This window comes from Manis pentadactyla, chromosome 4, assembly GCF_030020395.1.
Source record: "Manis pentadactyla isolate mManPen7 chromosome 4, mManPen7.hap1, whole genome shotgun sequence".
Classification (NCBI taxonomy): domain Eukaryota; kingdom Metazoa; phylum Chordata; class Mammalia; order Pholidota; family Manidae; genus Manis; species Manis pentadactyla.
In genome coordinates this window covers 110,559,111-110,584,654 of record NC_080022.1, presented here as the reverse complement: position 1 = coordinate 110,584,654, position 25,544 = coordinate 110,559,111, and the positions used below count along the sequence as shown (strand labels likewise).

The window sequence follows — 25,544 nt, the reverse complement described above, 5'->3', positions numbered from 1 at the left end:
AGTTGAGTTGTGAGCATTCTGTTCTAATTTTCCTTGTAAACCAGAAGTATAAGTGTCATGCTAACCTCTGTGGCTTGAACATAAAGAAAAAAAATGTCTAAATCATCTCTATTAAAAGTAAATAAACAAATTAAATATATAACCCTTAAAATTCTTGCAATATGTAGTTTAAATCTCAGGAGGATGATTCATGGAATAAAGATACTTCTCAACTTGAATAGCTTTAAAATACTGTGTATAACATATTACTTGAGCCAACTATATTCTCCCAGGATATGTTGCATTGGAAAGTCAGGAATCACATAACCTTGCAGCGGAGGAAAACTTCCTTCCTCCTCTTGGATTCTTGGGACTAAGAATTAAACTAATGTAAAACTGACCAAAAGGAAACAAGCATAAAAATTTTAATGTTTTTGTGTGTGCAGAGGAGTCTTTAGAAGGAGAGTGAAGGCTTAAAGTGGCTGTTAGGCCCCAGAGTTTATACATACCTTTGAAAACAGAGAACAGTAAATTCCGGGGATGTGACAACACAGAAGGGCTTAGGCTGGAGACAATAAATTGTGGGACAAGGACTAGGAATTATATGCTGGAAACAACAGAAGATACAGGTTATTTTAACAGGTTTGTTTGTATAGATCCCCCGGTCTCTGGTGATAAGAAAGTGCTTCTTTTTCTTCCTGGTACTGGGAGGGCACCTTTCTCAGGGGAACTTCTATGAGCTGCTTTAGGTAAAAGAGTCGAGGGTCAGAGAGCCCCTCCTGCATCTGCTGTTTCTCAAGTGCTTCAGCTCAAAATAATGTGCCAAAGTAGCATATTTTGGGGTGGAATGTTCTGAACCCCTTCAGACTCTAAGCTACTGTAGTGGAGGCAAAATTTTACCTCTACCTTCTTGTGGGTTTTGACTGAGCCTGATAATTAAATTGGCATAGGACAGATCAACAGGGAAAAGTATGCAAATTTATGTACTGTAAGTTTTACTTGACATTGGAGCCCTCTTAAGGAAATGCTTCTGTAGCAGTTAGAGTTGAACACTTATGTCCTGAACTGAGCAAAGAGTAGTAAATCATGAAAATGTAACAAGACAAAAGGACTTGGGCTGGGACAGTTAATGATGAAGAAGTAACAAGGAAGATAAGATTTAGATTAACAAGGCTTGTTTGTACAAATTTCTCTCAGCTTTGATTCTCCATCCTTGGTGATAAGAATGTTATTTTACTCCTGGTATATGGAAGACATATTCCATATGGGGTTTTATCTCCTGTTTTAAGGATCAAAAGGGAGTCAGAATGCCTTTCTTGCACTGGTTGTTTTTCAAGTACTTTAGCTCAAAATAGTCCTTATGGGTGGCATATTCTGCCACTAATAGGGTTCAGGACATGCTATCCCAAAGTATGGCACCTTATCATATTAACTATTTTTAGCTGAAGAAATTTTTAGAAAATGACAGCAGGCGTTCCTTTCCACGCTTCTTCCATGAAACAGTTCATAAAACACTCTTGGGGAGGTGCCCTTCTTATACCCTTAGGAAAGGAGCATCCTTATCTCTAAAGACAAATGAATGCACATAAGTATCCTAACAAATAGGCTTTGCTATTCCCCCCACCTCGTTTACTACTCTTACCTCATACTCCTTAACTTATCATATTTCTATACAACTGTCCACTCTTCAGCAAACCTAGCATAAAAATACTCAGGTCTAACCATTTCCTTGGCTCTTCATTTCCTTATAAAGTTCCCTAAGTCATGTAAAACTTATATTAGATAAATTTGTGTGGTTTTCTTATTAATCTTTGCAGTTTAATTTTCAGACCCACCAGGGACCCTAAAAACTTTCTTCCCCTGTACCACCTTTCTCTGTTTAGTATAGAGAGTAGTGTTCAGGGCAAGTAGAAACGGAAAAGTTTTTATCTAAAGAGCAGGATGTGGGAGAATAAGTTTATGTTAGAACAGGATAATGTAAGAAGCCCCAAATCCTCTGGCTTCTCAGTATATTCCAGGACTGCAGGCCACTCAAGAAGAAAGGGAATCAGGCCCATGGCCTGACTAACCTGCAAACCAAAGATTCAGTCTCATCTTGGAAATATTTGAAGGCATGGGGATTCTTGAAGTCAAAGACTAAACACAAGCTGTCTTTCTGGAACATATATTTTAATTTAGTCCATTACTTTTGTATTAAAAACAAACACATGCATATATAAATATTACATGTGTAGTAATTCACTTATTAACACTTTCTTATTTCCCATGGTAACATTCAAGCTTCTCAGGACTGTTCTCCCTCCCTGCCCAGTACTAAATAATGAAGTTGCAGTACTTAGTCTTGAAACTGGAGATTTATATTATTTCTAGTGAAAGAACTTTAGGAGTATTAGGAGAAACATTTCCTCTTCCCCACAGCTGCAGCAAAATAGAAGCCTTCTGTATTATGAATTTGCTTCTGATGAAGTGGTGTATTAAGAACTTTCACAGGAATATCACTGTTGTCCAATGTGGAGACTAGGTGAAATTGGGCTAACATGGATGTGAATTTAGTCATTAAAGGTGACTTATAAGGCAACCGTATATCACAGATTGTTATATTCTGAGAAATGTTAAAAGTTACTTAAAAGTTTACTATTCTGATTGATTAACTTATTTGACTTGTCCTGGAATATTTTAATTGGCAACTCTGGTTTCTGAGAAGTAGAAATCCTTATACAATTGATTAAATCAGAGGAAGACTTGGAATTTTCCTGTTCTCTGTATTATGAAGGTAAAATAAATCCCATGACTATTTGGATATTATAATGAATAAGCAGCTCGAGAATCTTTTTCTTATTTACATGAACACATCCAAACATGTGCTGAGAGAGCACATGTTTAAAAAAAAAAAGATCATTGCAAAGAAATTGACATTGGACAGGTTACTTTGGGTTGTCATCAAGACCCTGTAGGGTAGTTTCCTCTTTTGATGGGAATTGTTCAGTGAAGTTTAAGAAACAATGAGTGATTTGATTGCATGATAGGAAAATTCTACAGTTCTTTAAAATGTAACTGATAAAACGGAAAATCCATTATAATTTCATTCTTTTGCTTTAGAATATTATCTAGGACAGACCATAATTTCTCTGAGATTCAGTTTCTTCATCTGTTAAATGTGGAAAATAACATCTATTTCACAGAGTTGGGATTGACATCATGTATGCAAAATAATTTTTAAATAGTACTGAGTGGTGCTCTGTATATGTAAGGCAATGTTACTATTAAAAAACCACCAAAGGAAGGGGTAACAGTTGCACAACATTTTTTATCTTCTCCCTAAAGCTGGGGATTGCCTATGTCCAAGGGGAATCTAACTCCGGGGAGAAGAAATCCCAGGGCAAAATACCTCTGAAACCGAAATCAGTCAAAGGGAGAAATAAAGTTTAAAACCCATTTATTGCTTACCAACTGCCGTCCGGAGCGTCCCTTTCCTGCTCGGCCTGAAGCAAGCGAGACTCTACTCTTAACCTCTCAGGTTCAAAGAATCCCTCAGTTGCCCAGGTAATTTACCCATTGATATGGAGATGAACTACTGCTCTCCATCCCTTAGGAACACCTGTTCATACAGAGATGCACTAAAGCCAGGCGAGAGATTCTGGAATATTACAGTTTTACCCACAGGGAAAAAAATTTTTACATTGTGTTTAGTGTTCAGGAAAGCCCCTCAAAATCATTTTTATTTTATTTTGACTTCAGCAGGCACATTCATATTGACACCTTCAAGGTAAGTTTTAAGCTTCTTGAGCCTGCTTTTGTTCTTAGGTTTGAGATTTTATAAGGATTGAATGCAATGCTTTTTCGATATGTCATACAATTAAAAGTTTTATGTTAATTACAATTTTAAACATTGGTAACCTTACATAACTGTTTTATGATATGTAGTTTCCTGATCAATACTTCAAAGCATATGAAATAACTAAAAGGCAAAGGATCTTCTATTTCCTTATAGATAATAAAGATATGAAACTTCTAAGTATTAGAAAGCACTTTACAGAAAACATGCTAGCAACTCAGTAATCAACAAATAATCTATTTACTTTGAAACTTTACCTTTTAATCTGACTGATAAGCAAATTGACTATTTTGAAACTATTCACCACTGTAAAGGAGAAACTAATTTTCAGGTCTTATCTTTCTTGGTTTAGGAACGTTTCGTCTATAGTACCTAATTGGCCACTGATGGACTGAGGAGGAGGGAACTGCATTCCAGGGGCAAAAGGCTGAAGAAGGGCGGCAGGCTCTATCTACTCTGCGAGTTGGTACCGGTCAGCACAAGGCTTTGGTGGAATTCAGGTAAACCTAAATTCAATTTCTGGTTCCTTAAACTATGTATTGTTTTGTTGAACCTAAATCATAATGTAATGCATCTAACGCCCTTAGCACAACACATCGTTAGCTATGGAGAGGAATTACAGTAACTCGTAACTGGAAATACATACTGAAACCTAGTTGATTGGAGGGCATGCTTGTATTTCGAAAGAACCTATTAAAATACAAATCCCAAACGTGCAAAATGTTCTATAAATTTGCTCTTACAAAAGTTACATTAATTTAAAGGAAAAGTTTAAAACAAGAACACCTGTGATCCATAAAGTTATAGATAAGTACAGGAAAAGGGAAGTAACCGGGTAACAAAAGATTAGCATAACCTTTTGTTAAGTAGGATTGAATTCTAGCCAATGAAATCATAACTCCGGAAATTCCTATTTTTTTTCCCGACCCAATCAAGATGAAGCTGTGTCTATAAATGACTGCCTACTGTGTTCTGAACCATCGCAAGGGTTTGTATTATGGCTCCGACAAAGTAGATTGCTCTTAAGTCGACCGGCCACAAGTCTCCGCGATAGCAGCTGGCTACAGGCGGCTTGAAGAAGCCGCACCGCTACCGGCCGGGCACCGTGGCCCTGCGGGAGATCCGGCACTACCAGAAGTCCACCGAGCTGCTGATCCGCAAGCTTCCTTTCCAGAGGCTGGTGCGCGAGATCGCGCAGCATTTCAAGGCGGACCTGCGCTTCCAGAGTTCTGCCGTGATGGCGCTGCAGGAGGCGAGCGAGGCCTAACTTGGGGCTGTTCGAAGACACGAAATTGCGCCGTCTACGCCAAGCGCGTGACCATTATGCCCAAGGACATGCAGCTGGCCCGCCGCATCCGCGGGGAGCGGGCTTAAGGCATACGTTTCTAAGTAGGAGGTTTAAAGGCTCTTATCAGAGCCACCCACGTGTTTGTGAAGAGCAGCTATATACTAAGTTCACCTGGCTTTGGTCTATCGTCCCATTTTAGATAGGGTCGGGAAACTAGCACATGGCGATGAAGTTACGGAGTCAGGCTTGATCGTCTTCGGCTAACGAGTGCTAGAGCGAAAAGCAAGACGCAAGATTTAAGTCGTTTTCGGCCCATCCTGCTTAACGAGTTACAAGCTGCTAGCACAAATGTGAATTCACAAACTGACATTCTGAAGTCTGTTATGTAATTAATGGGATGGGAATCTAGGTTTTAGAGTCGATTTTAATTACTAGATGAATGCCAGGTAAAATTATATCCCCAAGTAGCTATAGCAAGGTTTTGTTTTAACTTAAAAAAAGGCCAGGGGCAAGAGAGCTCGTGCTGAGTCTCGAGATGTGTAAGATCCCAAGGATGGGGCGGAGTGGAGGCAAGTTATTTTTTTTTAATGAAGTCTTTTCCTCTAAGAACTGGATAAATCTAATTTATAACTTACATATTGTATAACACAGCACAACCCAGAATTGGAGTTCGAAGGAAATAACTGGAGCTACTTTAAAAAATGTGGGCTGAGGTACTGTTGCAGAAACCAAATCCAAATGAAACAAATTTCTACAAACAAAAATATAAGATGAGAAAATGAAAAAGGTAGCTCGTCTTTAGCCGGCCCTTCAGCTCTCTTCCGTATACAAGTCTGTACTTCAGAGGGAAACTCAAATAAAAAAGACTTCAAACAGTTGAAACTGTCACTTCACATAATTTTCTGGTTAATATAAAATGGGACACTGATTGGCTAACAAGACATTCTGATCACCACTAAAAGAAGGGAGAGCAGAAGTCATTTGCACAGACTCCACCCCTATATGGCGAGATGTTGGAAATTAACCAATAAACTCTCAGTCCCTTGCAAGTCTTCATTTCCATACCGGTTCTATAAGTAGCGCATAACCAACCAGTTTTGATGTAGTTGAAATCACTTACTTTGTCTTGTGGTGTGTGTTTCTGCAAAAATGCCCGATCCAGCAAAATCTGCTCCGGCTCCCAAGAAGGGCACTAAAAAAGCTGTTACAAAAGTGCAGAAGAAGGACGGCAAGAAGCGTAAGCGCAGCCGCAAGGAGAGCTACTCTGTCTACGTGTACAAGGTGCTGAAGCAGGTGCACCCCGACACCGGCATCTCGTCTAAAGCCATGGGCATTATGAACTCGTTCGTCAACGACATCTTCGAGCGCATCGCGGGCGAGGCGTCCCGCCTGGCGCATTACAACAAGCGCTCCACCATCACGTCCCGGGAGATCCAGACGGCCGTGCGCCTGCTGCTGCCTGGCGAGCTGGCCAAGCATGCTGTGTCCGAGGGCACCAAGGCGGTCACCAAGTACACCAGTTCAAAGTAAGGGTGAGCAAGGGAGTGGAGCGGATAACCAGCTATTTTACCTCAAAGGCTCTTTTCAGAGCCACTTAAGTTACCGGAGAAAACGGCTGTAAACACTTGTTGGTTACGTTGGGTGGGCTTGTGATCACGAACACCTGTGGGCTTAAGACTAGGCTAGGACCAGGGTAAAATTTTTAACTTTGGCTGTTAAAACCTGGAACCTTCTATAGTCCAGTAGTGTCACCTAGTGGTACTATTGCTGGTAATAAATTAAGACTCTTCTAAGACTTAACAGAACCCATTTTGAGGCCTAAGTTGAAAGCTTAGATATAAGAAGCTAGGTTTGACACCTTTTCCGGCTTTTGTTTTGTGGTTTTTTTCTTTAGGTCGGGGAGGGCGGGTGTGTGTGTTAAGATTATCCTTCTGAATTGTTTTCCTCTGCCTTTAAATGTCTTCCAGGTTATTTTTCTTTTAGGTAGTGAAGGAGCTGGGGTTTATCTTCCCTAGCACACAGATGGAAAGCTCATTTCTCCACTACTCACCGTTTTAATATTTTAAACACTAAGGCATCTGTCACAAGCTTTCACTTTAGGCTTAATAATCTGTTATGAATCCTGACCGAGCCATCCTCCCCTAACTTCTGTCTAGCCTGCTGACTCAACTAGGTATTTTGCCCTTCACTCTGGGACATTGGGTGGTACCTAAAGATACTTTGGATGTTACTTGGGAAGAGGAGTGCTACTGGCATCTAGGGAGTTAGTTGCCTTACCAATGGCTTTCAGCCCTGGGGAAGTTCGCTTCCACTCAGAATGAGTCTGCATGCAACAAGCCAGCCTCTGCCTCTGGGCCTCTGTTCTTGGCACTGCCACCACTCCTGTAGCCATGCCACTGTGTTGTCCAGAGCACTGGGCAGGGCTCTTTATATATAGAGTCAATAACGACATACTGCCCACACGTGTGTAGTGAGCTAGCCAACCAGGGCCAGGTGAGAATCCTGGCCACAGGAACCTTCACTTTATCCACAGGAGTAGAGACCTGGGCTGCTGCTTAACACCCCATAGTGCATGACAGTCCCCACAACCAAGCATTACCTGGTCCATGTCCATCCTTGGGCTGAGGTTGAGAAACCCAGCATCCAAGGACTTAACCTTCTTTCAGGATCCTCATTTTGGTCAAACCTTCTCTCAGTCCTACCCAGCCAGTGTTACTGCTTTTGGTGAAAGCTGAGCAGTACACAAATGGATTGTTTATATTCCTTCAAAGGAAAAATCTCTCTTGCAGGACAAGGACATGGGCTCTGTAACAAAATTTCCTGGTTATCAGAACCACCTCAGTGCTTGCCAAACACATTTCCAGGTGCCTCTCCTAATAAGTAAGTAAGGTCAGGTTGGAGGTGGGGACTGGAGGTGGTTTTTAGTGTTCTGAGGTTTTTGTTTTGTTTTAAATAGGTTTGTGGATATGATGTACAACAGGCCACAGTTAACACATGGGGTGAACTTCTAAGGACCTCTTAGTTCAAAACTTGCATAACTTAAGACTAACCCTGACAAAGGCTGGTGGATGTTTTACCAAATAAAATATAGTCTTGAGGCAAAAGGAAAATCTTAGTTTCCAATTCATCCGACAGTCAGGCTTTGGAATTGAGCCATTCTTGATAAATTTTGGAGAATTTACATGACAACTTTATGTTTAAAATTAATTTTATTGTAGGAGTTCCCATTTAATCCAATTCAAAGTTGCATAAAACAGGCAGTATATGATTTCTTACTTTCACCGGGAAGTAAGATTCTCAGTGAGTCATCTTTTCCTGCAGACTATCAGACATGAGGCCAGGAAAATATGACTCGACTGAGAATCTAAAATTACCAATGAAAGAAAAATCATTATACAGCACATTTTAGGAAAAGTTATCCAATAAATGAGAAGGCCAGGGTGGTCTGTCTTCTACCCAGTCAAGCCAGCAGAATCTATCTGGTCTCTTCACCTTGATCCTGAAGTCCAGGGGTGCTCATCCTGACAATGAGGCACCATGTTTCTCAAGGTCTTTTGATGTCGTTAAAACTGTTAGTTGGCTCACTTAATCAAAAGCTATTTTTAATAACCCTCTGACTAAAGGATTAAACTCCAACTCTATCCTGAAACTAAAGGCCTTCTGCATCTGACCAAAACTTACCTTCTTTAATTACTCCTTTCCCCAAGTTCAACAACTTAGCTAAATGTTCTACTTATTGTTCTTAATTTCTCATTGTTTTTACATTTTCTTATATTGTTTTATATTTGTATTTTACTAGAGGGCAGGGCCCTTTTTTTTTTAATACTTCTAGGGATCTTCCACAAAGTCTGTCCCAGTGCCTATTATAAGACAGCTTCTCAGTGAAAGTTTGTTGACCAATTGCCCAGTCCATAGAACACTAGAAAATTAATCTGAGGGTGGTAGGTTCAAGTCTTCCAATAAAACTTGTTTCTTTACTTTTCCCTAACTTTTTCTTCAACTGGAAAACTTTTTAAATTGCCCTTAATTTTTGACCCAGTTAAAACAACTGTTAGAGACGCAAAAAATCTTCAGAGGGGGCAGATAAAGTACTGGACTTGACGGCTTCCCTTCAGACAATGTATCTTAGTGGCCCAAAGGATGGGATTACAGTAGAGTGTTTTCAGCCTAGTTGAGATGCTATTTCTCCAGTGTTACAAACAAGGAAGAGGGGAGAAATGGATTCCAGATGAAAAGAATTGTATTAAGATTTAAAGATAAGGTCCAGAGAGTATTGCAAATGTAGAAATGGACTTGGCCTGTGTCAGGTAAAATGTCATCGAGAATGGTTGTCATCTTTTCAAAGATTGTTGAGTGGATCATGATATGTATAGAAACCTATGAAGATGACAGTTAAATCTTCTGTCATATTTTTAAACAAGTCTCTCATTTTTAAATGGTACATTTCCTAAAAGTGATCTAAAATTCAAACTTGAAAAAAATTGACTTTGGACACCTATAATTAAAGTACAGGACAACAGATGGGAAATAAGGTATGTGATTTCTTTGTGGGATAAAGTAGGAGTCATCCAAGAATGTCAGTCTTGAACAAGGAAAGAACAAGATTGTTTTGGAGAATTACTAGGTATTGAATATTCTACATTTTGTAACTATTGAACCATCACATATGGTTTGACAAAATTAGAAAACTTGATAACGTCTTCTAGATCCCACATTGTCAACATCAACAAAGTTTTGAAAAGTAAAACCAAGCTGTGTTTTCTTTGCACATATTATCAAATATGTATGTCAGACATAATAGGAGCAAAGCAATGAGATGGGGATAAAAAGATGTAAATACATCTAAAGGAGAAGATCCCAATATAAATATAATTACAATTCAAAGCACGGTATGTTAGTCCCAAAAGAGACAGGTTAAGGAAGAAATGTTATAAGAAGTATCCTCTGAGAAATTTAAGTTTTAGTTTTACCCAATTTTCACTGTAACCTCTTTCAACTTTATAATCATCTGATTTTGGTAGATATTCTGTATCATTCTACTTTTATTCTGTGACTAGAGATAATTGATTCTGTACACCTCATACATGTTGTAACATTTTCCTTTTACTTTATGTCTTTAAAACTTTATTTTCACATAAACTATTCTTTTTGTCATTATATTGGAAAACTCTGACTGTCCCATTCTCCTGCCTGCAAAGCAATTTAAGTCACATTGTGCTTGGCTCACAGCATTGCAAGCTGCTGAAGCTCTGTTCACCTTGGTCCTGGTTCAAGATCTCAGTTGATCTTGGGCCTGGAATAGCACCAGGCACCCAGAAGAAGGAATTCTTGTGACAAAAAATGGAGGCTGCAGATTAGTGAAATGAAATAAGGAGCAAACTATCTCTGTTGTGCTTCATATAATCAAAAGCAATAATTATAAATTACCAGAAGTTAGGAGAAAATCCATATCACTCTGTTGGTATCAGTGTTTTTAACATTCAGGGGAGCAGAACATACCCACAGACAGTAGCTTTTTTGGTGGTTGTTGGCAATGATGTTTAAGCTTTGTGTAGAGGTGTGGATAAAATTACAATATTTCCAGAATCTCTAACCTGGCCTTAGTCCATGTCCATGTTAATAGGTGATTACAAGGTGAGTGGAGAGGTGAGGGCTTGCCAGTGAGCAGAGAGGTTTTGTTTTTGGGGGGGATTTCTTCCCAGCCAGGACAGGGAGAGACACCTGGTGAATGGGAGTAGATGACTTCTTGTAAGCAATAAATGGGTTTCTCCCACTTAATGTTTCCCTTTGACTGATTTTGGCTTCAAAGGTTTTTTTGCCCTGGGCTGGGAACACATTTTCCTCCCAGAGTTACAAGAGGTCTTAGTTTGTAGTTGGTAGGATTATCATTTTCAAATGGATTGAAGGAAAACTTTCTAGGCCAAGAGGGAGTTTAAAACAGTTCACACTGTTATTTAACATAGTATTGGAGGTCCTAGCCACGGCAATCAGACAAAACAAAAAAATACAAGGAATCCAGATTGGTAAAGAAGAAGTTAAACTGTCACTATTTGCAGATGACATGATACTGTACGTAAAAAACCCTAAAGACTCCACCCCAAAACTACTAGAACTGATATCGGAATACAGCAAAGTTGCAGGATACAAAATCAACACACAGAAATCTGTGGCTTTCCTATATACTAACAATGAACCAACAGAAAGAGAAATCAGGAAAACAACTCCATTCATAATTGCATCAAAAAAAATAAAATACCTAGGAATAAACCTAACCAAAGAAGTGAAAGACTTATACTCTGAAAACTACAAGTCACTCTTAAGAGAAATTAAAGGGGACACTAACAGATGGAAACTCATCCCATGCTCGTGGCTAGGAAGAATTAATATCGTCAAAATGGCCAGCCTGCCCAAAGCAATATATAGATTTGATGCAATCCCTATGAAACTACCAGCAACATTCTTCAATGAACTGGAACAAATAATTCAAAAATTCATATGGAACCACCAAAGACCCCAAATAGCCGAAGCAATCCTGAGAAAGAAGAATAAAGTAGGGGGGATCTCACTCCCCAACTTCAAGCTCTATTATAAAGCCATAGTAATCAAGACAATTTGGTACTGGCACAAGAACAGAGCCACAGACCAATGGAACAGACTAGACAATCCAGACATTAACCCAGACATACATGGTCAATTAATATTTGATAAAGGAGCCATGGACATACAATGGTGAAATGACAGTCTCTTCAACAGATGGTGCTGGCAAAACTGGACAGCTACATGTAGGAGAATGAAACTGGACCATTGTCTAACCCCATATACAAAAGTAAACTCAAAATGGATCAAAGACCTGAATGTAAGTCACGAAACCATTAAACTCTTGGAAAAAAACATAGGCAAAAACCTCTTAGACATAAACATGAGTGACCTCTTCTTGAACATATCTCCCCAGGCAAGGAAAACAACAGCAAAAATGAACAAGTGGGACTATATTAAGTTGGAAAGCTTCTGTACAGCAAAAGACACCATCAATAGAACAAAAAGGAACCCTACAGTATGGGAGAATATATTTGAAAATGACACATCCGATAAAGGCTTGACATCCAGAATATATAAAGAGCTCACATGCCTCAACAAACAAAAAACAAATAACCCAATTAAAAAACGGGCAGAGGAACTGAACAGACAGTTCTCCAAAAAAGAAATACAGATGGCCAACAGACACATGAAAAGGTGCTCCACATTGCTAATTATCAGAGAAATGCAAATTAAAACTACAATGAGGTATCACCTCACACCAGTAAGGATGGCTGCCATCCAAAAGACAAACAACAACAAATGTTGGCGAGGCTGTGGAGAAAGGGGAACCCTCCTACACTGCTGGTGGGAATGTAAATTAGTTCAACCATTGTGGAAAGCTGTATGGAGGTACATCAAAATGCTCAAAACAGACATACCATTTGACCCAGGAATTGCACTCCTAGGAATTTACCTAAGAATGCAGAAATCAAGTATGAGAAAGATCAATGCACCCCTATGTTTATCGCAGCACTATTTACAATAGCCAAGAATTGGAAGCAACCTAAATGTCCATCGATAGATGAATGGATAAAGAAGATGTGGTACATATACACAATGGAATACTACTCAGCCATAAGAAAAGGGCAAATCCTACCATTTGCAGCAACATGGATGGAGCTGGAGGGTATTATGCTCAGTGAAACAAGCCAAGCGGAGAAAGAGAAATACCAAATGATCTCACTCATCTGTGGAGTATAAGAACAAAGGAAAAACTGAAGGAACAAAACAGCAGCAGAATCACAGAACTCAAGAATGGACTAACAGGTACCAAAGGGAAAGGGACTGGGGAGGATGGGTGGGTAGGGAGGGATAAGGGGAGGGGGAGAAAAAGGGGAGTATTAAGATTATCAAGCATGGGGGGATGGGAGAAAGGGGAGGGCTGTACAACACAGAGAAGACAAGTAGTGATTCTACAACATTTTGCTATGCTGATGGACAGTGACTGTAAAGGGGTATATAGGGGGGGCCTGGTATAGGGGTGAGCCTAGTAAACAAAGTATTCATCATGTAAGTGTAGATTAATGATAAAAAAAAAAAAAGCAGTTCCTGTGTGGTGACCTCCAATGAGTTCTACACAGTGATATAAAGGGCGTAAAAAAGTGTAGGCAAAGGGTCTGTTTGTGTTTATACAGAAGATCAAAGCCTAATTTGGCTACCCTGAAAATGAACTAAGTTACTATATGAAAAAGAACTTCCAACATCAGCACTCTCGGGAAGACTCATGCCAGAAGATGATCATCAAAAAAAACCCCAACAAAGATCCACGCACTGCTACAGGTGTAGATGCACTCATCCCACCAATTCCTGGACTTGCCATGGGAATGAAGGAGATATCTAAGCTGGCCTGTGCATACAGTAAAACAACAAATTTGACTGGATCTATACTGTTGGAACTCAACCAAGAATTAGGAGAAGTGCAAACTGTAGCACTCCAAAATCTTACAAGTACAGACTATTTACTGTTAAAAGAACATATGGGATGTGAACAGTCCCCAGGAATGGGTTGTTTTAATTTATCTGAATTCTCTCAGACTGTTCAAGTTCAGTTGGACAATATCCACCATATCATAGGTAAGTTTTCACAAATGCCTAAGGTGCCTAACTGGTTTTCTTGGTTTCACTGGAGATGGCTGGTAATTACAGGTATGCTTTGGTTATGTAACTGTACTCCTATTATGTTAATGTGTGTGCACAATTTAATTAGTAGTTTAAAACCTATACATGCTGAAGTTACTCTACAAGAAGATATGTCAAAGAAATAATCAATCTTCCCAGGTTTTCTTCCGCCTGCTACTTCAATAGCTTTTCTTCTTCTTTCCTAATTACAACCCTTAAATAGAATTCGTGCCACATATCGAATTTACTGAGTATCATAATTCTTCCAAGTGTTAAAGACACCTCAAGACAGATGCTGGGCACAGAAGCCACAGGGCATAAATATGCAAAGAAGTAAAAAGCTAACCATTTCAAACAATAAGGCTTCTCTCTCACTTACCAACTTAACATTTCCCTGTATGGCCCCGGAAGATGACTGGTTAGCCAGAGACCGGTAAGATTCCTCAAGGGAGGAACAACCTAAGACAGGCACAGTCGCAGGGGGGCCATCAGGTGAGAAAATGGGGATCAACAGAGGTGAGGCTTAGAACCTCCCCCCTCCCCTGTTCTGAGAGAAATCTTCTGCATACGTGGATGTTTTATTGCCCTTGTCTAGCTTGGATTAACACATAGGCTATAGGCACACACCTGATCATCTACATTTGCTCTCTTACAACACTAAACTATGTTTTCTACCTTTATCTTGTATCTACCTACCACTTCAGCATTTTATTAAAAATAATAATAATAAAGAGAGAAATGTGGTATCCACATACAAATCAAGTATAAAAATCAAATGAATATTCATATTTGAACTGACTGTTTATAGTTCATAATGCATGAGCAAAACCAAAAGTTTCTGTGATGACTGCCCTTGTAATGTTCACCATGTAACTTATTCACTATGTAAGAATTTGTACTCCATGTAAGAACTTATTCGTTATGCTTCAGAAGATTGGAGACTGATGAAAATTAGGGTTGGGGTGGATTAATGATTGTGCATTGAGCATTGACCCCCCTATACAGAATTTTTTTGTTGTTAACAACCATTTGATCAATAAATATGAGAGATGCCCTCACACACACACACAAATATATATATATATATATATATATATATATATATATATATATATATATATATACACTTCCAATTGTAAAATAAATAAGTAACCGGGATGTAATGTATAGCATAAGGAATATAGTCAAAATATTGTAACAACTTGGTATGGTGATAGCTAGTACCTAGAATTATCATGTATATAAATGTTGAATCACTGTGTTGTACGCCTGAACCTAATGTAATACTGTGTGTCTACTACCCTTCAATAAAAAATAATTATCCAGAAAAAGAAAAAAAAAAAAACACAGTTCAGTCACAGCACAGATACAACTTTGGGCAAAGGTTGTTCAGTGTTCTTAATAAAATTCCCAATACTAGGGTTAAACTTTAAACTACTTGAATTTCTCTCTGGAGATGTATATTTCATCCCATTTGGCACGTCTGCTTACTGAAGACCCATATTATAGTATGTAGAATAATGAGCAGGAGAAAGCTCACTAACTTGTGTATGTATCAGTCATAGGGTCGGTCCCAGCAAAGGGACATATCCTTGCTTTCTTAGGTTCTTCATTCTTCTCCCTGTTGCACTATGAAAATTGATTAAGAATGGTTTGCTTATCTAAGCATGTTTGTAGAGGACTTTTCCTGTGATGTATTTTTAAGAGAGTCTGATTTTCAAATTTTTGTTCACAATATCAAGGGACTGGGCAATAGAAAGTATTCTTAAATGAGTAACTTTTTTTCTAAAAATAGCAAGTATGCATAGAAAACAATTTTAGGATTTGCAGGAGAGTTACCCAAGGTAAAACCTAGTTTGATCCTTAGCCTAAAGAAAAAATGTAAGAAACCTTTTTATTTTTTGAGAAGAGTGTATTTTGTATTTTTGATTGTGGGATGTGTTTAGGTGGGAAAAAGGCATAAAAGATAAATCTAGATTAGCATATGAAATCATTCGTAGTAGGGAAGAAGTAGAGTGCCAAAAATTATAAGAGTAAAACAAAACAACTGTCTCTTCTTTTTAGAAGGAGGAAATAATAATACATGGATTATAAGCATGTCTGAGTCATTTAGTTTGAGTTGATGGATGAAAATATGACTATGTACAAGTGCCCTACAGTAGCAGAGAAATGTCAAAGTAAATACATTTGACCTTTCCTGGCAGTATAGAAGGATGATGTGTTCCTAAAATCTTCTGAGTATGCAATGTATACTTATTAATAAAGAGTGCCAACACTTAAGACAGTTCACCTGGTTTGTTACCTAGCCCTGCTCTTTATCAGTAATGTGACTAGGGCAAGTTTTTGAATCTTCTATGCTTCAGTTTCCTTATCTTCAAAGTGAGGATAATAGTAATAATGCTTACTTCATAATGTTTTTGTGAAGAGCAAATGAGTAAATGCATATAAACATCATTAGTATATGCTTGATACTTAATAAACGTTTCAGTAAATGCTAGTTGATGTTGATGGTAGGGAAGTCCTGTTGAGTGCTTTCCATTGCCAAGCTTAATACACAGTTCTCTTAGGGTTTTCAGTTTTTATACTATTATAGCTATGAGATTGGTAATAATAACGTCTTAAGATTCTAACAATACTATCTACAATAACCCACAAAAATGAAGGACCTATGAATAAATTTAACAAAAAGATGAAGACTTCTAGAGAGAAAATTTGACATTTCAGTGTCACTGTTCAAAAAGCAATGGATATATCAGTGGAGCTTAGGGAAGAATCCTGAACTAGAAATAAAATTTTGAGAATCATCATATACATTGTTGTATTTAGACCCATAGAATTAGAAGAGACAACGTAAGCATGAAGTACAGATAGAAAACAAAAGGATCTAAGACTGAACCCTGGGATGTGCCAAATCTTATATCAGTGGATGTGTTCCTAAAATCTTCTGAGTATGCAATGTATACTTATTAATTAATCAAGTCCCCCCCACATACCCCATTACACTGTCCATCAGCGTAGTAAGATGCTATAGAGTCACTACTTGCTTTTTCTGTGTTGTACACATTGCTGACAGATTTAACAATCATATAAGTAAAGAAATGGGGTTATATACCATGTTCATGAATTGGAAAAGTCAGTACTGTAATGATGTCAGTATCCGCTCCCACCCCCCCACAAAAAAAAAGATCTACAGACTTAATACAATTCCACTCCAAATCAAACCAACTTACCAGGAGAATTTAACATAGTTGATCACTCTTGAGAAACTTTCCTCTATTTTTTTCCTACCTTATTGGCTGTTTCTTGTCAACATCCTTTGCTGCCACCTCTTCTATACAACCTTTAAGATTTGGCACATCCCAGGGTTCAGTCTTAGATCCTTTTGTTTTCTATCTGTACTTCATGCTTACATTGTCTCTTCTAATTCTACGGGTCTAAATACAACAATGTATATGATGATTCTCAAAATTTTATTTCTAGTTCAGGATTCTTCCCTAAGCTCCACTGATATATCCATTGCTTTTTGAACAGTGACACTGAAATGTCAAATAGAAATCTTGATATGTCCTACATATAACTTTCACTTGCTACTCCTTTCTCCCTGCTCCACCAACTTGCTCTTTCCCAGCTTAGTCAATGGAGTCAGTTTATTGCTCAAGCTCCAAACTGAGGGGTTGTCTCTGATTCCTCTCTTTCCAATATTCCCTACATCTAATCAATCATCAAGCTTTTATTTATTTATCTTTTGGTATCATTAATCTACAATTACATGAGCAACATTATGTTTACTAGACTCCCCCCATCATCAAGTCCCCCCCACATACCCCATTACACTGTCCATCAGCGTAGTAAGATGCTATAGAGTCACTACTTGTTTTTTCTGTGTTGTACAGCCCTCCCCGTGCCCACCCCCTATATGTCTGCTAGTAGTAATGCCTCTTTTTTAATTCCCCTTATCCCTCCATTCCCACCCATCCTTCCCAGTCACTTTCCCTTTGGCAACTGTTAGTCCATTCTTGGGTTCTGTGATTCTGCTGCTGTTTTGTTCCTTCAGTTTTTTCTTTGTTCTTATACTCCACAGATGAGTGAAATCATTTGGTATTTGTCTTTCTCCACCTGGCTTATTTCACTGAGCATAATATCCTCTAGCTCCATCCATGTTGTTGCAAATGGTAGGATTTGTTTTCTTCTATGGCTGAATAATATTCCATTGTGTATATGTACCACATCTTCTTTATCCATTCATCTACTGATGGACACTTAGTTTGCTTCCATTTCTTGGCTATTGTAAAGAGTGCTGCTATAAACATAGGGGTGCATCTGTCTTTTTCAAACTGGGCTGCTGCATTCTTAGAGTAAATTCCTAGGAGTGGAATTCTTGGGTCAAATGGTATTTCTATTTTGAGCTTTTTGAGGAACCTCCATACAGCTTTCCACAATGGTTGAACTAGTTTACATTCCCACCAGCAGTGTAGGAGGGTTCCCCTTTCTCCACAACCTCGCCTACATTTGTTGTTGTTTGTCTTTTGGATGGTGGCCATCCTTATTGGTGTGAGGTGATATCTCATTGTGGTTTTAATTTGCATTTCTCTGGTGATTAGCGATGTGGATCATCTTTACATGTGTCTGTTGGCCATCTGAATTTCTTCTTTGGAGAAGTGTCTGTTCAGATCCTGTGCCCATTTTTTAATTGGATTATTTGCTTTTTGTTTGTTGAGATGTGTATTTGTTTGTTGAGGTGTGTGAGCTCTTTATATATTTTGGATGTCAACCCTTTATCGGATCTGTCATTTATGAATATATTCTCCCATACTGTAGGATGACTTTTTTTGTTCTATTGATGGTGTCCTTTGCTGTACAGAAGCTTTTTAGTTTGATACAGTCCCACTTGTTCATTTTTGCTTTTGTTTCCCTTGCCTGGGGAGAATATCATTCATGAAGAAGTTGCTCATGTTTATGTCCTAAAGATTTTTGCCTATGTTTTTTCTAAGAGTTTTATGGTTTCATAACTTACATTCAGATCTTTGATCCATTTCAAATTTACTTTTGTATTTGGGGTTAGACAATGATCCAGTTTCATTCTCTTACATGTAGCTGTCCAGTTTTGCCAACACCAGCTGTTGAAGAGGCTGTCATTTCCCCATTTGTATATCCATGGCTCCTTTATCGTATATTCATTGACCATAAATGCTTGAGTTTATATCTGGACTCTATTCTGTTCCACTGGTCTATGGGTCTGTTCTTATGCCAGCACCAAATTGTCTTGATTACTGTGGCTTTGTAGTAGAGCTTGAAGTCAGGGAGCATAATTCCGCCTGCTTTATTCTTCCTTCTCAGGATTGCTTTGGCTATTCGGGGTCTTTTGTGGTTCCATATGAATTTTAGAACTGTTTGTTCCAGTTCGTTGAAGAATGCTATTGGTATTTGGTAGGGATTGCATTGAATCTGTAGATTGCTCTAGGCAGGATGGCGATTTTGACAATATTAATTCTTCCTAGCCAAGAGCATGGGATGAGTTTCCATTTGTTAGTGTCCTCTTTAATTTCTCTTAAGAGTGTCTTGTAGTTTTCAGAGTATAGGTCTTTCACTTCCTTGGTTAGGTTTATTCCTAGGTATTTTATTCTTTTTGATGCAATTGTGAATGGAATCAACAAGTTTTTTGATACTTCCTACAAAATATATATCAAATGTGACCACTTCTCAACACCTGCACTGGTACCATGTTAGTCTAAGCTACTGTTCTCTCTCACCTGGATTCCTGATTTTCTCTCTTCCACTGTTGTCCCCTTATCACTCCTTGGGGTCTATCTCCAGCTAAGCCTGATGGCAATGACTGTTGTATCCCTTCCAGCCAGCTGCTGGCTATGCCTCCATTCCATCTGGTCCTCAGGCTTCGAATTGCCTGGGCAAATCCGGCTGTTCTTGGCTCCTCATGGGAAAATTCCTAAATTCAAAAGGTACTGAGGTTTCTTCCAACTGAGAGTGGGAACCAGAAGACCCAGAACAGACCCCAAATTGGTTTAAACCCAAACCAGATGATACACTTTTGGGGATTTCTTCTCAGGCTAAGAACACTCTGAATGTTCTGAAATGCGCCTGGACTCTTGTAGAATCTTGAATGTGTTTAGGGCTCTCCCTATGAGCCAAAAGGTGAAAAACGACTCCAACAGATCCACCCGTGTTACCAGTTGTCTGTTCTGCTCCGTAACTGTCTACTCTGGGGTTGTGCTTAGGTCTGGAAGCCCGGGGGGTTACAAGATGGCTCCAACAGTCTCTCAAACTTTGGTAGGCCCAGTAGAATCTGGATATTGTCACTGGTGAATCTGAGGGTGACCAAAGAACATCCCATCTTCCTCCCCAACCTCTCCCTCACTTCCAGCAATCTGCATCAATCCACTCCAGGGCCTTGTTCTCAGTTCTGGGAACTCTTGTCAAACTGGGATAAGAAAGGCCTTTGAACCCCTGAGGGAGACCGCCAGTGGTTCCCAAATGCATTTCAGAGCAGCCCCTGAAGAGCCTGGAGAATCCCTGCCTATTCTCTTGCAGGTTCAGCTGGCTCAGCTCCCTTCCTGGCTCTGATGGGGGAGGAACCAGTAGGGACGTCATCTGTGCAGACCTGGACACTAGTCTCTCCCTTTTCACCTGCTCTTTCCCTGCTACCACCTCCCCCAGAGCCTTTTTCTTGGATCTGTCCCAGCAGGCCAGTGCCCGACCTCTCCGGTGTTTTCCCGCCTTCCTCTGCTTGGGACGGCACTGGCCCGGCTCCTCCAGTAGGCGGGTGGGCCACCAACGGCCCTGGCCTAGTTAGTTTCCGCGACGCCCACGTAGCCTTTGGCTTCCCGCGATGCTTCCTTCCTGCGGCTGCTGGCCCGGGCCACTCGGGTAAAAGTAAACAATGACGTCGGGATTTGGGGGACACCCACAAGCTGGGTTCTCTTGCCCTCCTCTACCCACCTGCCACCGCAGACGCACTCTAAAGCCCATCTCTGGTCTCTGCCGGCTGTGGGGAAACAAAAATTTCCCACGGGGTTTTCAGGGGAGGTTGAGAAAAAGCCTTCTCAGGTCGGCTTCTGAGCAACTGGGTCTCAGAACCCTGGCGGTGGTGGCCTAGGTGGCGAGCTGGGGTCGCAATGTGCACGAGTAGCCACAGAGTGGAGCTAGCGGCCTTCCGCGGAACACACTGGGAGCATCACGCCTCTGCCTCTCCCAGGTCCGAGAGGTGTCGCCGTTGTTCGTCCATTCTGGAACCCTGTTCTAGCCATTAAGTGTGGAGCTAAAAAAGTGTATTAATGACTGTTGTTAAGTAGCTGATTTACAACAGAATCTTCTAACACATCTGAATTAGGAAAAAAGAAATGATTGATGAGTAATAGCAAGCGGATTTGCAACTAAATAAAAATATTAATCTGGATTTACAGTATCCAGTACTTTTTTGGGGTAAAAATCGGTGAAACGATTTCTTCTAAATTGTTTAGGAAAATGTAAAATACTAACCTACCTTCAATGCATTCCTTTTACTTGAAAATGTAATGCTGATCTGTTAGAAGTAAAAACTTTCATCTTCTTTTTGACATCATGCAGAACATGAAGCTGAGAAACAGACTGAGTCACTGGTGCATGAGATAGGAGCTCTTTTTCTTTACTGAAAAGGGTGAAATGCAGGGAGACTGCTCTTTGAAGCTAATTGGTATTTCCCAGTATGTTTTTTACATATCTTATTGTAACTCTGGGGAGAGGAAATCTGGGGCAAAATACCTCTAAAAACGAAATCAGTAAAAGGGAGAAATAAAGTTTAAAACCCATTTATTGCTTACAAACAGCTGTCCAGCATCTGTCTCTCTCCCTTGCTATCACAGAAGCAAGCCAATGCTCCCCCAACCTCTCAGGTTCACATTAGCCCTGGTCACCCAGATAATTACCCACTGATGTGGAGATGAACTACTTCTCTCCGCCCCTTAGAAACACCTGTTGATCTGGAGATGTACTAAAACCAGGAGAGAGATTCTGAAAATACTGCAATTCTACCAGCAGACCACTCCTCCACAAATCTCACCTTACAATCTACTCGTTCCCCCTCTTCCCCAGTGGTCCCTCGGTGAGAAAAGTGGAGCACTGTAAACAGACTAATGACATACAATAGCAGTAGCAATAAAATCATGATTAATCCTCAAGCCAGAGGATTCAGCTATGTTCAAAGTCCTATGCAGGTTGTCTATAGCTTGCCTATTCCTTAGGCAGACAGTAGCTGAGGAGGTGGAAGGTTCAGAGCAATCATCATGTGGCAGATGCAGCTGGGTGGTGTATCCAGGCCACAAGGACTGCAGAAGAAAATAACATAAAGGGCAATAAGATACATATTTTAATGACACCAGCATAGGCAAATCTTGTCCATCAGGTAGGATACATGCAAGAGAGTGGTCCTATGATTAAACAGTGGCAGGAATCAGATCTCATCCTGGTCTAGTATACCAGACTTTCACACCCCTCCCTATGGGAGTTACAGATGGGTCAGTATATAGGGCTATGGCAGATATATGCACTGGCCATAAAGATAAAACAAGACTTCTCTGTAAGATGCTCTTACGTCCTGGACGTTTTGGGTACACTACCATGATCTTTGGGGGCCATTCAGCTGTTATTTCAGAACTACAGAGGAGGCCAGCTTCCAGGCCTTTCCCTCAAGGTGCCAGAAGGGCCAGCCATCACTGGTCCATGTGTCAAAAGGTCCAGGGCCAGGTCCATTCAACAGTGTCTCCAGGGTTTAATGCAGTAGGGGCTGGCAGCAGGATGTTGCTCTGCTGACCATATCCTGGCTTCAATAGCTTTTCTTTGGTTTAGACATGCAATTGTATAGGAGAGGCAGCAAGGTACGTGAGCATATCCACAGGGCTCAGAGCTCCTTTATGTGACTTCTCATTCAAACGCTGCAGCACTGTCCATAGGCGAACTGACCAACCCCATACATAGATAGCAGGTGTACGACTTCAGGCCAGATTTCAACAAACCATTGTACCTCTCTATCATGCCTGCCCCAGTAAGATTATATGATACATGAAATTTCCACTTTATTCCTAATTGCCACACCCATTATTGTAATGCATTTCCAGTAAAGTGGGTGCCTTGATCACTTTCAGTCACCTGCGGGCGGCCATAGGTTGCAAAGAGACGCTCTAGGCCCTTCTTGGTGGTTTGCTGATCTGCACCATGTGCAGGAAAAGCAACCAATAGTCCAATAGCTGTGTCCACACAAGTCATGGCATACTGATATCCTTTTGATATGGGCAGAGGCCCAATATAGCATATCTGCCACCTGACAAGGGGTATCGGCCCCCTTACTATTGTCCCACACTGGTGTAAGTCCCTCTTAGAGCACACAAGACACTCCTTCTGGGTTTGCTGATTTTTTCAAAGGTCAATGGCAAGCCCCACCAGTGGGCTACAGCCCACATTGTCTTTTTCCCCATGTGCAACAAATGTTGGTGTAGCTATTGGGCCATATCAGAGGCAGGCTTTCCTTCTAGCCAGCGCACCTGGGCCAATGTGTCTGCTTCATCATTCCCTGGGGATGCCAAAGGCAAATGGCCAGTCACATGTATATGGTAACTGTCTTAGTCTGACCAAAGGCCCATAGGTCTTGGCACAACTCTTGCCCCCAAAGGGGCTGGTGACCGACCGTCTAGTTTGCATGATACCATGTCGGTAGCCACAGGGTCAAGCCCCGATAGACGGCCCAGCTGTCAGTGCAGACAACTATGGGGGAAGGCTCCTAGGTGATGATGAGCCATACTGCCTGCAACTCAGCCCACTGACTGCTCTTCCCCTGTCCATCCTCCAGCCATATTGTCTCAGTCTTAGGATGGAAAGCCACAGCCCTCCACTTCAGGGGCTGCCTATGACTGGAGCCATCTGTGTACCAAGTATCTTCAGGTATAGGGGCTTTTCCCTCCTGATAATGACTCTGGGTACCAATGGCTCAAAAGCAAGTTCTTCCTGCTTTCCTCTGGTATAGGTCACTGGCCCCAATAAGCTTTGAAATTCTTCACATAAGGAGCTAGTAGAGAGGGCGCTGTGCTGCTGTAAATATGCACCCCATTTGGCCAGTGTAGGTGTCTGTTCCACACGACTTCCATGGCTGTTGGGTCCATTCTCACACCCATCCCGTGATGAGATAGGTGGTTATTACCTTGGACAGAGCTGTTCCAGTGATGGGCTCTGTACCCAGCAAGGCATGGTACACAGCAGCCAGTTGCTTCTCTATCAAGGTGTACTGGACCTCTGTTCCTTTCCATAGTTGTGCCAGAATCCAATTAGTTGTGTGTCCGTTCAAGCCACTGCCAAAGATCCCATTCATAACCATCTTTGGTTACACAAACATCTAGCTCACAGGGCCTTGATGAGTCCATTATATTCAAGGCCTATACAGCCTTGACTGCCCACTTGGCAGGAGTAAAAGCAGCTGCACGTGTCTCATCCCAGCCCTACCTGATGCGCATTCGTACCAACCCGTATAAGGATTTCAGAATTTGTGACAAGTGTGGGAGAAACGCTCTCCAGTAGCCCAAAAAACCCAAAAACTCTTGTAATACTGCCACAGTGCTAGGAGAGGGGAAAGCCTGGACCTTTTCTATGACTGTTTCAGGAATAACTTTAGTTTTACCTGACCAGACAACCCCCAAGAATTTCACACACAAACCAGGTCCCTGAACCTTGTGTTGTTCACAGCCCATCCTTTCTCCTGTAGATGTTGCAACAGTCTAGGAACTGCCCCTTCTAAATCTGAAAGAGAATCAGATATGGGCATAAAAGCAATGTAGTGATACAACTGCACTGTTTGCAGTTTCTTCCATGTGGCCAAATCCTGGGCTACTAGTCCATGACAGATGGTGGGACTGTGGAGGCATCCCTGTGGAAGGACAGTAAATGTCCACTGCCGGCCTTCCCACATGAAGGCAAACTGTTCCTAGCTTTCCTGTGCTATGTCAATAGAGAAGAAAGCATTAGCAAGGTCTACTGCATAATGGTATGTTCCCAGCTCATGGCTGAGTATGTCCAGAATGTCTGCGATAGAGGGGGCAGCAGCATGCAAAAGGGGTGTGACTTTATTCAATTCCCTGTAGTTCATGGTCATATTGCCAGGAGTCATCTGGCTTTTTCATTGGCTGCATTGGGGAATTAAAAGGACTATGAGTGGGCTTTATGATGCCCACCTTCTCCAACTCCTGTAGAGTTTCTCTAATTTCCTTGTGCCCCCAGCAATTTATACTGCTTAGTATTTGCCACCTGCCGAGGTACAGGCTGAGCTACAGGTGGATGCTTAGCATGTCCCCTCAGAAGTGCCTTTACCACACATACCCTCAGTCTGAACCCAACTGCAGTGGTTTGTAACCACAGGACTGCAGGATATCTACCCCCAAACTACATTCAGGGATGGGAGAAATGTACACAATATACTCCTTTGGGGGTAAATCCTCTATCCCCAAAGGGATTTGGGCTTTCTTCACACTAATTCCCTTACCCCATAGTCATCTATCACAGCAGGGGTCCCGGGAAAATGCTCAGGGTTGCCATGAATCAGAGAACACTCAGCTCCTGTGTCCACCAGCGCCAGGACACGTTGTACATTCACAAGGGACCAATGAATTGCTAGTTCTACATGTGGCCTCTGGTCCCCACCATGTCCCCTAGGTTGGGGACTTTGGCCCCCTCTCAGTTGAACCATGATATCCACTCATCGTCCTGTGGGGG

The 25,544-nt window shown here is 40.9% G+C and overlaps 1 protein-coding gene and 1 pseudogene across 8 annotated transcripts in view; both read left to right on the top strand.

Moving 5' to 3' along the window:
• The first annotated feature begins 4,805 nt into the window (after positions 1 to 4,805).
• Positions 4,806 to 5,357, top strand: LOC118920046 (histone H3-like; annotated as a pseudogene).
• A 109-nt stretch (positions 5,358 to 5,466) lies between these two features.
• Positions 5,467 to 25,544, top strand: part of LOC118920045 (histone H2B type 2-F) — a 110,117-nt gene continuing 90,039 nt past the window's right edge. For all 8 annotated transcript variants that reach the window (XM_036900469.2, XM_057500665.1, XM_057500667.1 and 5 more), the window contains exon 1: positions 5,467 to 6,628. In XM_036900469.2, the coding sequence (XP_036756364.1) occupies positions 6,252 to 6,628 (377 nt within the window). In that variant the 5' untranslated portion in view covers positions 5,467 to 6,251. The remainder of the gene's footprint in view (positions 6,629 to 25,544) is intronic.